The 18,191-nt window shown below is 36.3% G+C and overlaps 1 protein-coding gene across 1 annotated transcript in view; it reads left to right on the forward strand.

Moving 5' to 3' along the window:
• The window catches only part of PARD3 (par-3 family cell polarity regulator), a 548,282-nt gene that overhangs the window by 207,117 nt on the left and 322,974 nt on the right, over positions 1–18,191 (forward strand). Inside the window, 1 exon segment of the mRNA XM_077771780.1 lies at positions 4,262–4,393. Coding sequence (XP_077627906.1) covers positions 4,262–4,393 — 132 coding nt within the window.

Consider the following 18,191-nt stretch of genomic DNA (forward strand, 5'->3'; position numbering starts at 1 on the left):
CTGATATATGGAATGGAGACACTAATTTGATCATGGAATGAAATAGATTTAAAGTCATGTTCTCCAATTTTTTATAAATACAGCTCTAACTTGTTGCAAAAATATTAATGCAAAAATTTTGGTTGACTTGGTTTTTCGTTTAAGTCAGGAAATACAGGTTTTGCAAATACATTTAACTTAAACATGTTGACAACTTTTTTGTAGCTGACTATAGTTTGATCCATGAATAATGTAAATAATCTTGCATAGACATGGTTAAGGCTACTAGGTTTTTAAAATCATTTATACTGAAATACATATTTTAAGCTGTGTACATTTTGATTGGAAATCATGAATATCAAACCATATATCGTGAAGGAAAAATTATATTGTGTATTTTGATGTTTATTGATGCAGTCACATTATAAATACAGAACCACAACTTTGTAGGGCTACAGTCTTTGTAGGAGCCCGGTCCAAAGCTCAGGATTGTGAGGAAGAACATGTGTGAGATGCTGGTAGTATCTGCGTGATACTATCCACAAAGTGAAATATATATTACATAGTGATTAATAATATATTTTAGAAATTCTTTAGTTTCTTGGTCATGAGTAAGGTTACTTCAGCTGGACTTTTCAGACATTATAAATTAACATCTGAATTCATTATTGGCATCACCATAACAATATTGAGTTAGAAAAACTTTTTTATTGAGAGGTTACTATCAATTTTATTTTTCTTATCCATTACTCAAAATTGATTCTATGAGTATAAAATTGTAGAATTTTTTGGGTGGAGTTCAAAAGGACAGATTTAAAAAAAAATCTTTAGTCCTTATCTCCCTGAATATGATCACCTTGTGGTGGCCTGCCCCATGAATTACGTGTTGTAATTGATGTAAAAGGAGGTATGCCACACTGCCTTTTAGATACAATTGAAAGTAATCACATTACCCACAGACATTGTATATTGCAGGTGTGATATTAAATTGAAATAGACCTATAATGGTGGTATACATCTTGTAGTATAAACCTAAAAGTACAATTATCATATTTCCATGAAAATGATGCCCTTTGAAATCATTACCTTATAAGTTTCTAAAACAACTTATAGACGTGAAAAAACGTAAAAAAACGTGAAACGTGAAAAAAAAGCATGACATTATGATTTCTATTGAGAGGGAATGCTTCTAAGAGCGGTTGCCTTGAGTGTTAAAAATTGGTAATTTTATAGAAGAAATGTTATTGGAATCTAGGCTCAGAAAGACCATAAGTGAAAGCAAGGAAGCATGTGGCACACCAAATGTGATTGTGTGTAAGTTCCTCTGGTCTACCCCTAGTGTCTATCCCATGTGTGATGTGTTCCAACATACATTTTAGAAAAATCCTTTGTGGGATGTGTGGAGAACATTGTTAGAGAGGTTAAGGCTGGGCCAGCCTCTAGTTAGAAGGCTGCTGTACTCATTTCAGATGAGACACAAGTTGAAAGAGGTGAAGAGCATGATGAACATTTTTCAGGAGGGTGCCAGAATGTTTAGAGGAAGCGAGTTTCACTTTGGACCTATTGATTTGGAGGTATCTTTGGGGTGGCCTATTGGAAATTTAGATCATGATTCAGGAAAAAGTTTAGTGTTGGTGACCCATGCCTAGAAGCTATCAGAAGGGAGGTTTAGAAGAAATTAGACACTTTTTGAGCTGGGCTAAGGAGGCAGTAGTGAGCAGACCATAGATAGAGTCAATAATGTCATTCTTCAGGAAAGAAGAATGATGATGGAGATTCAAAAGGAATCAAAAGAAAGTACTCAGTTGCACACAGGATTCTAGACCCTAAGAAAAGTGAGGATTTTGCGTCATCTGGTCTCTTCGTTTAAAGATTGATTTTTCCCTTTGCAAGTGGTATTTTGTCACCAGGCAAACTTGCAGCTCACTGTCAACTCTTCACCTAATGGTTTTAGCATCCGTTGATTAATGAGTTATTTCATTAGGGGCTGAATGCAGCGATTTTCCTAATTCTATTCATTATTCTGTTTCTATTATTTGGTATTCTTCCGAAATGACAAGCTTCCCCTCATGACTGGCACTGTTGCTTTCTCTGAAATATAGTTCCTACTGGAAAGGCAGAGTAGATTTTTAATACTTTCTGTTTAATTATTCATTTTCAAAGTAAAGAGTTGGTGTAATAATCATCTCTAATGATAGAAAATGAATAGAGAAGCCAGGTCTTTAGTCCATGGTAGCAGCCCCAAGATCCTTGATATAAAAATTCTTTTTGTGTTTCTCTAGACTCTTACTCCTTCTTCACTTTGCAGACATCTACAGTTCTGTCGTCTAGAGGTATTTACCCTCTCTGACTTATTTGAATTTCTTATAAGTCATATAATCTTGCTTTGTTCTGAATCTGTCATGCCCAAGTTTTAAGGCAAGACTCAGTATTTGGAGATACAGTGAGCTTTGGTTTCTTTAGTTGTTTTATTTTTTATTTTTTTAAAAATTTTTTTAAATGTTTTTATTTATTTTTAGGAGAGAGAGAGAGAGACAGTGTGAGCAGGGGATGGTCAGAGAGAGAGGGAGTCACAGACTGAAACAGGCTCCAGGCTCTGAGCTGGCTGTCAGCACAGAGCCCGATGTGGGGCTCGAACCCACGAACCGCGAGATCATGACCTAAGCGAAAGTCGGACACTTAACCGACTAAGCCACCCAGGCGCCTCAGTTTTTTTGTTTTTGTTTTTGTTTTGTTTTTGTTTTTAGACTTTGTCTATGTCCTCTGCTTATTTTTACCATTTCCATGTTCCTGTAAGCAGGGTCAGTCCCTAATTCCTGGCCAGGGAGCAGCATCCTAATCTTGCCCCAGCGTGTGTGTGTGAGTGTGCGCGCGCGCGCGCTCGCGCACGCTCCACTATCACTTTATTGAGCTGCCGAAACCAGACCTATACAGCTTTTCTAGTAAAAACTATTTGCCCTTAATGTTTAATTCTTTTGAATTTTTATTTTATTTTCTGTAGGTTAACTAAAAAGAAAAACTTATAAAGTTTCATACTGAAGTTTATACTGGTTAATATTTATAGGGTTAAAAAGATTTTTCATATGACATAGTATTGGCATAGGTCCAAGACCATCAATTCATTTTTAAGCTTTATTCTCAGATGGAATTCATGAAGGAGAAGAAAACAGTATCCTGGTCTATGGCTAAGGTCTATACAATGCAAACCTATTGTATTACACTTTTTTTTTACTATGTATTTGCTGCAATTAGGGTTTAAATAATGAAGAATAAGAATCAGTCATGTGTATAATGTATACAGCCATATTACCCTTAGCAAAGTTATTAAGGAGAATATTTTGGTACTTCTTGTAAAGTGGGACACTGATGTAAGTGGGTCAAAGTGAGGTTAACATTTAAATTTGTTCTTGTAGGTGATATTTAGATTTAATTGTTGAACTAAAATGTTTGACTTCTCTGCCTTAGCCTCGCCTTCTCATTTCTTTTTAGAACATTGAAATTAAATTTTGCAGTCCAAAGCCAAAGCAAGTTGTTACAAATTATTATTTCAAAGAAAAAGATTAAATAGCATTTGGTTGCTTTGGGACATATTAAATAAATATTTATCAACTAACTAGATTTTTACATAAAGACTTCACTTGCCATATGCATGTTGGGGTAAACAATTATGTATCTATTATGTACCATTGGGATAAATTTTTTCTTTGTATTTAAATTAATGCTTACAACTAGCTTGTGTGGTAGGCAACAGAGTAGTTCAGAGAATCTTAAGTCTCATGCTCAAAGTCTCACAACTGAAAGCAGCTAAATAAGGAGCAAATTCATTACTCTTTCTTATTTTAAACATTTTTTGGTGAATTACAGAGAATATCTCACAATATTATGGTAAGATTAGAAAGAAGACCAAAGGAAAATTCCATGAATGAGAGGTCATAAGAATCTTGTAGAGAAATACTTTTCATTTTCTGGTGCATGTAATTGGCCTGGGGAGATTGATTTGAGGGGGAGTACAGGGTCTCTTGTTTCATTTATCGTGTGCATATCTGTGGGCTTCCTTCCCTGCTCTAGTCATTAGACTCCCTCATCCTAGACCTATGACTACATTCGTGAGGTCTAATCTGAGTGAAATGTCCTCACTCAACTATTTTGTATAGACTCGGAAAAACTATTTTAAATATACAGAATCAGTTTTCTGCTACTTTTGAAAAACCAAAGTGCATCATTAATTTGGAAGGTCTGATTTTTTTTGTTACAAGACACCTTTTTGTTTCTTTTTGAATAGAAAGATGAAAACTACAGAAGCCTTCCACGGGATACTAGTAACTGGTCACACCAATTTCAGAGAGACAATGCTCGCTCATCTCTGAGTGCCAGTCACCCAATGGTGGACAAGTGGCTGGAGAAGCAAGAACAGGTAACATAAATTAATCCTTCTACATGTGTCCTGGGCCTAACTTCCTAGCCCTCACCCCAACAGATGTTTCCCTCCATCACAGTGATGATTAAAGGTAAATTCTTCTAATAAACTTGAGTTTAGTTTCAGGCTGTATTTCAGAGTTTGTGTAACATAAATGTATACTGTTTTGTGGTGGTCCCTGATCAATGATTTCTCATAAGTGGTTACAAATATTTGCTGTAGATTCTGGAGCATCCTGATTTCAGAGCATATTATGTTGTTGAGACACAGACATTTGGCAGTGAGCAGTGCAGTTTATGATTCGACTTTCAAGACCACTTATAGGTTCTTCTGTTTATTTGATAGGCAATAAGTCAAAGGACCTGAAGAGGCAAATTAAAATGTTCTGTTTTACCTGACTTCACTTTACAAGAGAAATATGCTATAGTGGCATTTCAGAATTTAGATTGTTTTGTCAGGTTCAGGGACTTGACCCTTTCATAAATGTCAAGGAACTATTTTAGGTTTGTGAGGTTTTAGAGCTGCTCAGTTTACTCCGCAGGATATAGCTGTCTGTAGTTCCTGAAATCAGAATTGTTTACCACTCAATATAATAACCGGTTCCTATCCTGGCATAAACAATCACTAATCACTGTTAGACACTTCATATAAAGACTGAGAATTTATCCGGTAAGTTTTGATGTATAAAGGACAAATTTTATAGTGTTATTGTGTAAAGTCTCAATTCTTTATTATTCGCCATAGTGTTTTCTTGGAAATCCTAGTGTTTTCTTTGTAGTTTTAATAATTTTTATTTAAAAATCACACTAACTGGGGTGCCTGTGTGGCTCAATTGGTTAAGCATCTGACTCTTGATCTCAGCTCAGGTCTTGGGCTCAGGGTCACAAATTCAAGCCCCACATTGGGCTCCATGCTTCAACAACAACAACAACATACTTATTTTATTACTTTGTCACTTATTTTCTTTAAAAAGTTCTTATAATGGAAAACTAAGTGAGTACTCAAAGAATGTTTTGTTTCAATAATTTCTAAAACTATTAATAATTCTGTTGCCTAGACATTGGAATAGCTATTTTTCAATTTAGATTAATGATGACAGTGAAAAAAATCTGAAATATTGTACTTAATTCATCTTAGTCTGTGTTTTATCAGTAGCATACACCTCCTAAAGTAATTTTGTGTATGGGGGTATTTGAATATGAAACAGTATAATAGGCCAATTTGCCTCTGATACCATGGATAGTATCACAAATGTACTGATTTTTATTATATCATAAATGTTAGGAAACAAGCATTGTGTGATGGAAATAATTTTAAATAATTAAAAAACCACGGAAGTTCTACTTAGAAGAAACATTATTTTCTTAATCAGATTTTAAATTCATTGGTGTTACTATTACATTTTCACTTTGAAATAAATATTTTAAAGAATTAGACAGTTTAGCCTGGGCCTGGAGTCATTTATTGAATAAGTATAATCCTAGAACCTGCTCATGCAATTGCTATATCCACTGATGTTATACCTGCTAAGAATCATACCTGTCTGTTACCCATAAACACTGTGTGTCTTAATATACTTGCTAGAAAAAAACCTAGATTGTATAAGAAGATACTCATTATTCATTTAATGAGATCTCTGGAGGAAAGGACAGTTGGGGGTTCAGGGAACGTCATTGAGGATCTAGATTCTCCATTTTCTGGGAGCCCTACACAGGGCCTCCTTGGCTGTGTGCTCAAACTCGTCTTTTCCTGTTAGAGCCTCAGCTGTCACATCGTTGCACAGAAGAAGACGAACAGTGCCTTTTCTTCTGTGTGGCTTTTTTTTTTTCTTAATGTTTTATTTATTTCTGAGAGAGAGAGGCAGCATGAGCAGGGGGAGGGTCAGTGAGATAGGGAGACACAGAATCTGAAACAGGCTCCAGGCTCTGAGCTAGCTGTCAGCACAGAGCCTGATGCAGGGCTCGAACCCACAAACCGTGAGATCATGCCCTGAAGTGAAGTGAGACCCTTAACCGACTGAGCTGGGCGCCCCTGCGTGGCTCTTTTTGAAAGCAAATACGTCTTTCCCACAAGCCACCTAAACAGATGCCTTTCATGTTTTGGTGTCTAGAGTTGTATGACTTGCCTGCTTATTTCTAAATCAAAGGGAGTTGTTGGTTTAGACTGGTTGAGTTTGATCTGGAGCTGGGGGTGTGGGTGTGGCAGTTTGTTGTCCCTGAGATGCAGGTGCTCATCACTGAACACAGTCAGGGTTCCATTAAATCAAGAAAGGACATATAGTTAGCTACATATGCTAAATATGACTATTTTTATTACTGGATTAGGAGAAAAAATTGGCAATCTGGAGTTTCTAAAGTGTGATATATTTAATTATATTCTAAAAATAGAACTTTTATTATTGTCGTTGTAGATCTGCTTTTAAGGAAGTAGTATAGTTTTTCTTTGTAATTTTGGTATAAAATAGTTTCTTTTTATACCAAAAAAAGTTGCATTGAGAAGCCACAGAGAATTTTTTCTCAAAAGACCAAGCTTTGTTTTTCTTCTGTTGAAGTTATTTGAATCATTTGTTCCACAATAAGCAGGGTTTTAAAATTGAGTACTTCCTTAGTCTATGTAATTTAATGTAAATGACATTAGCTAATTGATACCTGAGCCTGAGGATGAAAACCTCTTCCTTGGCTTACATTTAAAAAATGATGATCCATTCACTAAATTTGATGATTTCACATCAGCAGGAAAATTAACTACACTGAAATCTATTTAACTGGACAAGAACAGAAAAAACAACACAAAATATATATTAAAAGTTTGTCTAAAAGTAAGCACAATTGTGTGGACAGAAGAAGACTAATAGGTTATGCTGGACACACTGTAAATCTAGTCCAGAGAGTCTCATTTAATTGTGAATTTATTCTTTTAACAGTTCCACATGAGTCATCTGACTTTAATGGCCTGATGTCTTTTCTGTGGCTTGTTTTCTCCTTAGTTTACGCCATTAAAAATATAATAGCAGACAAGCATTAGATAGATGAAAGAATGTTTTATATGGAAAAACACAAAAATCACGCCCCTGCCTTTACAGTTTGGGATCACCAGAGTAGAACTTTCTTCCGTGAATTATGCTATCTAAACTGAGAGGTGAACGGAGTTCTAGATTTTATATGCCTTCAGTGGTTTTGTTTTTGCTCTTTCCTTTTAGATTGCTTGTCTCTCATTATCTCTGTTTTTTTGAAGGCAATTATGACCATGTCCGTTTTGCCAGTGGGAATAAACAGTAGGCATGAAAAACACGAGAGAATGTGTTAAAATGCTGAGCTAGTAGGCACCTCTGGAAGTTGCGTTTTTCTCCTTTTGTGGGATTGATCCTATATAAAGGGGTATTGAATTTTTCACTCTCTTAGAATATTGGTAAGTTACACTCATGTAATCAAAGGTAGGGTGTGAATCTTATTAAAACTCTGCACCGGAAGCACTTGGAGTCTAGCTCAGCGTGATTTCCAGAAACAGAAGTCCTGCTTTTCAGTGACTAATTGAGAATAACCTGGAGTTGAATCAGGTTCCTTCCAGAAGGTGTATCTCAGACTGTCTATCTTTCAGAGTATCCTTTTCTTACAGCAATCTTGGGACTTTCTTTTTCTGAGATCTCAGAGGAGGCACAAAGGATTTCAACACTAAACGGGTTATTGTTGTACTGCCTTGAAAAAGTTTTCATGCTTCTGAAATTTTAACTCCGAGACCCAAGCAAAAAAAAAAAAATCAACGAAAGCCTAGTTTTGATGTTTGGCTATGCTTGAAGAAATCAATTCCTTTTAACCATTACCATTTCCTTGACTCTGTGTAACTATAATTTAATATTGGCAGATAATAGATCATAAGCTGACTTTGTTCTTCTATCCCCACAGTTTATTGCAACTAATAAATTCCACAAAAGAGGAGGCAGGAACTTTACAATACGTTATTGGAAGAATTTAAGGCCTGAAAGTAGAGGGACCTTAAGGGAAATTTAACCTAATTGGGAGCCTGCCATTTTCACTACCTTCACTTGGTGAACAAGCCTGAAGCCAATTAACAGAAATAGCAAGGAGGTGCAAGGCACATTCCAGCCGCCACTTAAGCTCTGTTATAAGGGGATGGCTGCCCTGACCTTTAGAGAAAAGTCCCATGTTTTAGGGTTTTTTCCATCAGTAAAAACTTTGTCTAATTGGCAGATTATACTGGGGGAGGCAGACTGTGAGGAAAACTACCTTAAATGCTTGGTGATGACATAGTTCAAGTGTGACAAAGACTGCTCCGTCTTCTCCTTTGTATCCTAGTCTCCATCATTCCACGTTGTGTCAGAGGCTCAAAGCCATTAGTTTAAGGAAAAATGACAGTGCCTTTTCTTCACATTTTATGCACTTTTGTCACCGTCTATGGCCATGATGGTTTCACTTCAGATTTTTTTCATGAGGAACAGAACATCCCTGACTTTTGATGTTTATTCTTTCTGTCACGAAGATGGCTTATGTAGGGATAGTGTCTGTTTTGACATTGGCCTGAGTCGAGTCCTAGATATGAGAAATAGAAAATAGCTGAATTTTAAATAGAAAACATATTTTTTTCCCATTTTTAAATGTTATTTATTTTTTTAATTGAGTAAACTCAATATCCAATGTGGAGCTTGAACTCACAACCCTGAGGTCAAGAGTCACATATTGTACTGAGCCAGCCAGGCACTTCTGAATAGAAAACATATTTAAATAAAATAATGCTTGAGAATAAATTCCTTTTATTTGTCTTATATTTAGAATAGTCTAGCATTGCTTATTCTGATACTTTTTAAACTTTTGAAAATATTTGTGCTTTATAACTGTTCACATGATACACAGTGAATACATTCATAAGTCATTGAAAAGGTAAGCTTCTAGGAAAGTGTTTCAGTTTTGATTTTTATTCTAATTTATGATTAAGGCCAAAGTTTTGAAGATCGAGGGCAACAATAAATTTTAAAACTTAGTGTGTATTTTGTATGTGAGTAGACATACAGTAGTGAAGAAACATCTTAAGCTTATCCAGATTTTACACAATGGTGGGTGGTTTAAAAAAACATGAGCAAGCCAGTCAATAAGCAATTGTGGTACTAGCTGTTGTCTGTGTTACCTCTGAATGATGAGATGATGGGTGTCTGCAATGATCAGGTTGTGGGTCCTACTTCCATACTTCTCATTGAAGTTGGTTTTTCCTCTGATCTGCCTGCATAAGGGAAGATCCTTTTCCAAGGGCTTAATAGCCTTTTCTAAAAGGAAACAAACAAAAAACTCATTTCACTGACACCTTAGAACCATCCAGATGACGTAAGTAGTCGGTTTCCAAATACGAAATGATCATTCTTTTTAAATTACAAAATTAGGAGATGGCTTCCTTAGATATCTGATTACAACAGCTGCAAATCAGTCAGTGACCTGGCCACAAGGTCATCTTGTTAAAACACGGAAGATCTCTAGAAATTATGATGGGGGCACGCGCAGGGCCTCTGGCATTGGTCTCATCATGGGACCTAAGGTTAGGTTCTACTGCTGCCAAATGGGACCTGGAATGTGTGTCTGTGTTTATTCTTTAGTTATTTAGCCCATAAACACTGAGGAACCACATGACTGCTAGGGTTATCTGGATAAAAATAATCAAAGCCCTCTGCCTCCAAATTCTAAAATTCTACAGTTCTCTATTAAAAGGAAGGGGATTTATTTATACTGTTTCCTAATTGACAAACTTGTGCAGAACTTGGGCAGAAGCAAACATAATTGTGTTTACTTCAGCAAGAGCAAATGTAGAAGCTAAAAACATCAAGATTGTTTTAAAATTAAATTTAGGTTTCATTATAAAATGCCAGAGATCTTCCGTATAGCAGAAACCTGTCATATTCACGATAACATTGAAAATGAAACCAAAACAACCTTTGAAAAAAGTTTTCATGTCACCTGGCTATATTAATGGCAAAAGATTTTGTTGTGCTTTAATAACAAGCTGATTATTGTAATCCATATCTTAAAATTATTTGTGTTTTAAAACATGATGGAAGCATCCTGCATGTATGTGACATATTATTTTCCATCAGCCCTTCATAGTGTCTGGCTTTATTATCAAAGAACTGTGAATAGGAATCATCAAGTAGAAGAATAGGACTAGAGCACAGGGACCTTGGTAGACATCCTTCTGAGAAGGACACATTAATTTCCTGAGGGGCCTTGTCACCTACAATTAGGGCCACTTTGGATGCTCTTTTCTTGTCCAATGACAAGCAGCATTTTACCATTAGATATATTTAGTGGCAAAAACACACCATGAGCCTGCAGAGTGTATATTCAGAACTGGAATCCTGCCCCTCCCATGAGTGGGTTCTCTTGTCTGACCCGTAATTCACCAGTTGTGTGGTCTTATCTAGATTATGTGATCTTCGCCAACTTCATTTTCAATGTGTACAAAATGCGGAAAATGATACCCATTTGGCAGATACTGATTCTGTGTATGAAGACTAAGTGACATGGAACACATAACGTGGAGATCCCATTTCTGGTGTATTGTAGTCACTTGTTAGATGCTACTTTCCTCCCATCTTTATTTTGGGTAAGAATAGACTTACTGGCTATGATGCGACAATTCTCTCTAGTATGGAGTAACTGTTTTGTTCCTTTATATATTATTTTTCTCCTTGCATCTTGAAAGTTCCATTTGGTATGGTGGGCTGGTTCATTTTCATCCCTGGTGTATTTCTAATGCCCCCATCAGCATTTTAGAACTAGATTCTTGCTTCTGTGGCATCTTATCAGAATTAAAATAAAATTTAATCTTTTTAAATCATCTCTGGTTCTTTTCTGAAGAACATAATCTGACACAAAAATGACATTAGCCTTAATCTCTGTGTCTGTGTCCATTTTTTATACTCCCTTTTGTTTTTGGCAAGCACGCATGGTTTAAATACAATTAAATCTAAGAATACATTTAAGAATGCTGAGTGTCTTACAAGGGCTTCTGCTTGGCCACTGGCTAAGCATCTGCATCCCTCTGTCATGTGAATGGAGTCAGGGAGGCACCATTTGACTCACTGGCTTTTGGGGGGCATTGTGCAGTTGAGAGGGTCCTCATCAATTCGCCTGTCCCTTTATGACTGGCCCTATTTATTGCTTGTTTGGCCTATGGAGCTAAAAGGCTGCAAGCAGCAGGGAAGTGAGATAGAAATTCTACCCAGTGAAACATCTTTGGTGGTAGGTGGATTAACCTTCATGGGGAATCTGCCTGTAGTTTCTTGCCTGTGAATACAGCTGATAGGACCAAACATTTAGAGCATACACTTTGGATAAAGATAGATTTTCATTTTTAGCTACGACCCTCAGGTGCCTTTTCATATTTTCATCGCAGGTGGTCTGAAAGATTTTTGTTGTGAGCCGTGTGATTCAGTATGACGATGGAAAGAATGCATGCTTTATACTCTGACGCACTTTATTCCCACCAATCTGTATGTCATTTGCTTTTGAAAATTTGGTCTTTATTTCTGTGTTCAATGAACAGTGGAACTGCTATTCTTTCAAAAATACTGGTTAAGAAATTACATTAACATTTTCAGCATACAGTCTGTTGTTTTCACTACCCGTTTCCTGGAACCTGCCTGTACAAATGGAATCACTCATAAGCCGTGTTTAATTTTGGACAGTTATGATCTAGGTAGGGATTTTTTTTTTCTTTAATCAGTACTACACAGGCTTTTTCCAGTCACCTTCAGCATGGTTCTGAAATGGTCCTGAAAAATTGCTATTTTTAAGTGCTAAACCATTTTGCCCAGTGGTTTTATGTTCTTAGTCCCCCCACTGAGGTCTGGTAATTTGTGCCTCATAGTATTTTCATTGGGTCTGTATGTCTATGATCCACTTTTTTCTCTGCTATGTGGCTGAAAGAAGACTGTTGTGAGCTTTCTTTAATATCCAACAAATTCTAAAGAAATTAAAGCACTGAAAAGAAACATGTTGTTTCCACAACATACCCCAGATTGTATGTATGGGAGGGGGTTAGGGTGGCCTTTTGGGTTTCATTTCATGTATTTGTGTTATTTATACCCCTTCACAGTAAAAAAAAGTACAACTTTTGAAATATTTTTGTTTTTGATAAATCAAACTTCATAAGATTGGAAAACTGAGGAATTTTTTTTTATTTCTACAAATACCATAGTTCCCAGATTGTCAGGTAAAATGGCAACGTCAGTATCAATTAGAATCAAGTTAAACCCTTTGAGAAGCATACTGTCCCTTCCTTCCTTTGGCCACCTCTTTAATTCTCTGAAATAATTCATTAACTCGCCCTCCTATGATTTAGTATCACATACCCCTGAGAAAATAGAAGCAATATTATAGTAGTATCCTTGCATCCCCACCACCTTTTACTGACCTCCCTCCTCGTACCTGGGAGAAGGTTCCAAGGCCTCTCAAAGGCTGACCATTATCACCTGTCCTCTGTCTGCATCTCTTCCCAGTTCTTAGGAATTTGTTATTTTATTCAACTCCTCTTTACGCAGTTGTGACTGTGCTTGTGTCTCTCTGTGCTAGATCTTCCCCATTAATAATTATATGCTCAGTTCACACTGTCCCCACGGGCCTCTGTCCTGTTGTCCCATCTGGCTTGCTGTCCCTCCAAATTCACAGATTTGGTTCCTTCTCATCTTTCACGTATTAGGTCACCTTAGGCCCCATCTTTGAAAGAGAGTGACGTTCCTCTGCCTTCATTGTTTCCTCTCTCACTATTCTTTATAATGTTTACGTCTGTTTCCATGCCCTGAAATGGCAGAGGCATTGTCTTGTTTATGTTTGTTTGGGAGCTCTTAGTAAGCCTCCATGCATGTTTGGGTGAATAAGTGTGGCAGTAAATTGAAAATAAAAAGTTTATAATGTCCTCACTTTTTCTGACACCCTGTATTATGGGTAGATTCACTGTTAGGTGGTCTAGGTTTTATAATGCCATTTGATACAATACTGCGATTTTTATTAATTATGAGCTAAATTTCCAGATTAGAAGTAAATTGAAGAAAACCTGTTAAATATTAAGACACATACATAATGTAAACTTTATAAGAAGAGTCATACTTTTGAGTCACTGTTGTTTAATTGCATCATTGCTTGTCACTTAGCACATGGCAAAAAGACTAGAAAATTATCTCAAACTAAAGGACCAAGAAATGGGAAATTTCTAAGCTCAGTCAAGCAATGTTCCTACTTCAGAGAACTTGATGATATGATGGAGGGCACAGCCTTCCTTATCCCCAAGTTTATTTAATCACTTCTGATCTTTCTCTGAGAATGTCTTGTAATTGAACACGGATTTAAGTGTTAAAAGGTGAGCACTATCAGGCTGTTACCAACAGGCTATCTGTGTCTTAATGATTTCTGCTGAATTACATTTGATCACAGCAGCCCTGGGTCTGTAGAGGAGGCAGTGGTAGTAGAGGGTAAGAGCCACGGTGACTTAAGTGAGCCTTAGTGAGACGTGGGAAAGAAAAGGCCTCCCAGAATGTTGTTATGGGCCTAACATAGCCGTCAATTCTATTAGTTCCCAAAATATTTAATTATCAGAAAATATTAAATTACTCTTTGTGTTCATAACTGGTGGCAAATTTTCCACTTAATTAGAAAAGCAATATTTGAACAAACCATTTGATTATATTTATGGTTTATAACAAGTTGAGTTGAAAGTAGTACAGTTAATATTCTCTTCTGAATATATTTATTTCATTTGTTTGAGAGCTGTTTTTTGCTGTTTAAATTTTTTTTTTTTCCAGGAAGTTCAAGGTTTTTCATTTTCATTAGCATGAATATGAATTATACTGTTATTCTGGGAGCCCAAGCTGGCAAAATTTAATTTTCTTTTAGAGATAAATTTTCTTATTCTAGGAAAAATGGAGTTTTGGTTTTCACATGTTCTATATAAAATATGGATATGATAAATTGTGATGTACCATTAGCCTATTGTACCTACTCTGTAGCTTTTTGATATTATTTTCCTCATTCACTTCTCATAGTAAAGCTTCTCTTTTTAATGAACATTTGATAGAATTAGATATTGGAAATGAAATTGAATCTTCGAAATTAGTTTCAAAGACAGAAGAAATATTTTGTTTCTGATAGAATTGTACAGAAAGTTTTTTTAGTTAACGGAATTGATCCTGATAAGAAGACAACCCCACACAGGCTTCTAGAGAATTTAATTTGTTTTAAGTTGATATTGATAGCTGTCCTTGCTCATTCCTTTCTATCCTCGGGGCTCATTAGACATCTAAATGAGACGAGCATTGAGGATTAGAGGGTCTTTCCTGTTATGCTGGAAGACAGTATAACTGAATGTACTGTCTGGGGATGAATTTGATAACATGGTTTTTTTTCCTTTTTCCTTTTTAGAAAATGTTACTTTTTTGATTTTTGTAACAGTCATATATTCATAGTTCCAGATTCAGACATTTCATATGGATATGCAAAATAGTGTTTTCCAGTCCCTAGCTCTCCCCTGTGTAACCACTGTTAGTTTCTTGTGAATCCTTTCAAGTAGTACCATGTTTTTATGACAAAATGTGAAAATTTATTCTCTTTTCACGTATTTACATAAATAGTATCCTACCACGTTCTGTGCTTTAATTTCTTTTTTTGTGAGATCATGACCTGAGCCGAAACCAAGAATTGTATGCTTAATCAACTGAGCCACCCAGGTGCCCTGTGCTTTGATCATTTTTGCTTAATATGGGTTGGTAGTTTTTCCATACAAGAACATAAAAAGCATCTATTTTCAAAACAGTTTAATAATCTTCCTTTGTATAGATGGGCCATTGTCTCCTGATAAGCACATAGATTGTTTACTGTCATTGCTATTACAAACAATACTGTAGTGAAAAACCCTTGTACATAAGCCATTTTGCATTATCACTTGGATAGATACCAAAGATGAAATAGCACGTTTGTACATTTATACAAGAGTATATACATTCATAACTTTGATGGCTATTTCCAAACTGACCTTAGTAGATGTTGGGCCAAGTTGTACTCCCATCGCTAATGAAATGCCCAAGAGATTCCTGTTCATTCTGTCACTTCAACATTGCAATGTGATGTTCTGTGATATCTCTTAAACTGACTAGACATGCTTTTAAATAGTTCCCTTAACACATTCTCTAAAGCAGAAGGCTGTTGACACAGTTGGCCAGCACAGAGCTGAAAATGGGCTTTCTCTGCTGTCAGGGAGCCAAGGCCATTCAATTCCCTTTTTTCTCCAAGGAAAAGGAAAAGTTTGGGAACGGATGGAGTTCCAGTTGCTCTTTTAGAGAACTGAGTCCAGATCTTTAGAATTTGCTCAGAAGAAAAGGGGCACCTGGGTGGATTAGTCAGTTAAGCGTCCGACTTTCACTTAGGTCATGATCTTGCGGTTCGTGGGTTCGGGCCCCACGTCGGGCTCTGTGCTGACTGCCAGCTCAGAGCCTGGAGCCTGTTTCAGTCTGTGACTCCCTCTCCCTCTGACCCTCCCCTGCTCACGCTGTCTCTCTCTCTCTCTCTCCTAGAAATAAATAAAACATTAAAAAAATTTTTTAAAAAAAATAGAATTTGCTCAGAAGTAAATTAACCTGAAATGTCTCAGCTGTTCCCTTCTTTCTAGTTAATGTTTACTTCCTTAACTTTAATTTCTGTAATTCGCCCCCCAACTCCCTACCCCCAATGCCGTTTTTTGGGGGTTGAGTGAACACTCTCAGACCTTGAATATGGGGAAGTATTCAAACCCGACAAAAATACATTTTAAGTGACAAATGTTTATTAAAATTATTTGTCATTCCTTTTTTAGTATAATAATAAATTTTCCCCAATAATCTTATGGGGGAAAATGGGTAAATATAAATTTTAAAATGTTTTTCTTCAGTTGTCTCCCTCAGAAGCTTCTAAATAACATTTTTGTTAATCCTAAATAATAAAATTCACATAAATTAGACTTTCTGAAAGAGTTTTTAATTGTTGACATAACTTGTGCATTCTTTTCATATTTTTATTTTTTAATGAAGTTTTTAAAAATGTTTATTTATTGAGAGAGAGAGAGAGGAGAGAGAATGAGTATGAGTGCCCGTTAGCACAGGGAGGGGCAGAGACAGAGGGAGAAAGAATTCCAAGCAGTCTCTACACTGTCAGCACAGTGCCTGATGTGGGGCTCCATTTCATGAACTGTGAAATCAAAACCTGAGCCAAAATCAAGAGTTGGACACTTAACCAACTGAACCACCTAGGCGCCCCTCTTTTCATATTTTAAATCTCAGATATTTGATATACACTTTTCTATTGTGAATTAGCTTTACCATATCCTCTCCCCCCTCCTCAGCATCACCCCATATTTTCTTCCTCTCTCCTCTCTTCTCTTATTTAAGAACTACTCAATAATTGTTCTTATTTGTGTAATTTGCTAGAATGCAAATGAGTTCATTGATGGGGCAGAAAAGGACAATATTTTTTAAATGGATGGCTCACTAAATGCTTCTTGAAAGATACAAGTTTTATGCTCAATTCTGAATAGTAACTTGTACATACAAATTCTGTAAGATCAGAATCAATACTTTTTTCTCCCTTTAACGTATCCCAAGGTGAAGTGCTGTTGTAATTTATTTCTGTGTTAACATTTTTTCTGTTTTGCCTTACACTATATATGTGAGGATAAAACCCTCTTTTAAAAGATTTCAGCTCCCTCCCAAACTTAAATCAGCTGTGTTGTGCTTGATTGCTGGAATTCACTGAAGAGGCTCATCTTCTTGAGATGCAAGATTTATATTGGGGGAATTGGTTGGTGTGAGTGTTTGCAAATTTTGGCCAACAGATATAGTGTCTTATTTATACCCTTTCTCGTTACATGCAGGATTGTTGATGATTTAAATCCTCTGATTCTTTTATCACTTGTTAGGACCAGGCATTCTTTCTCCCTTCCATCGTTCCACCATTTAATGGCTTAGATGAATGTTCATGGAGTCCTGGTTGATCCATTGATCAGAACCATCTCTGTCCCTGGATGTACTGATTAGTTTACTCTGCCAAGCAACTGGTTTAGATTATTCTTGTTGTTTCCAAATTTCTGTCTCCCTGGTATTCAGAAAGTTAAGATGGTAAGGAGTTGACATCTGAAGTTACAAGTGGAAGTATCAGAAACAGTTATAAATGCAGTGATTTCCTTAAATTTTTTATTCATAGCATCAATATGTAGGCTAGAAATGGGCACACACACAGTAAAAATAAATATATTAATTTCAGATATCATGGTGATATTTGTGAAATTACATTTAAATCCTTAGGAAGATGAAATATATGTCCCTATTCAAAAGGACTTTTACCATTCCACAATACATGATTTGGGATACTTGATGTCAGTTTTTCCATCTCTTAAATGTAGATACAGTTCTGACTTATTAAATGCTATAGTTGTCAAAAATTGATGTAGAATCTACCTTTCTCCAAGGAAAGTCTTGTCTAAATGTGAGTATGTGTTGCTATATGAATGTGGTGGTTATTACCTTGAGGCTATTTTCATTAAAGAGAAAATATAGCATAGGATCCTGTCGCTTGCATCGTTGACCAAGCTCTACATTTTGAGTACCATTCCTCACTTTTGGCATTTCTTGTCACTGGACCTCCTGTCCTGGAGATTCGCTTTCTAAATGTCTCTCAAAAGCCTTCTCATTCCCGTCCACACCTTTCTCCTTCCCATGTTCAGGCTGCCCCCTCCTCTCTCAGGGGTCCCTGTAACAGCATCACAGCCACTGCCT

This window comes from Crocuta crocuta, unplaced genomic scaffold (assembly GCF_008692635.1).
Source record: "Crocuta crocuta isolate KB4526 unplaced genomic scaffold, BGI_CrCroc_1.0 scaffold457, whole genome shotgun sequence".
NCBI lineage: Eukaryota > Metazoa > Chordata > Mammalia > Carnivora > Hyaenidae > Crocuta > Crocuta crocuta.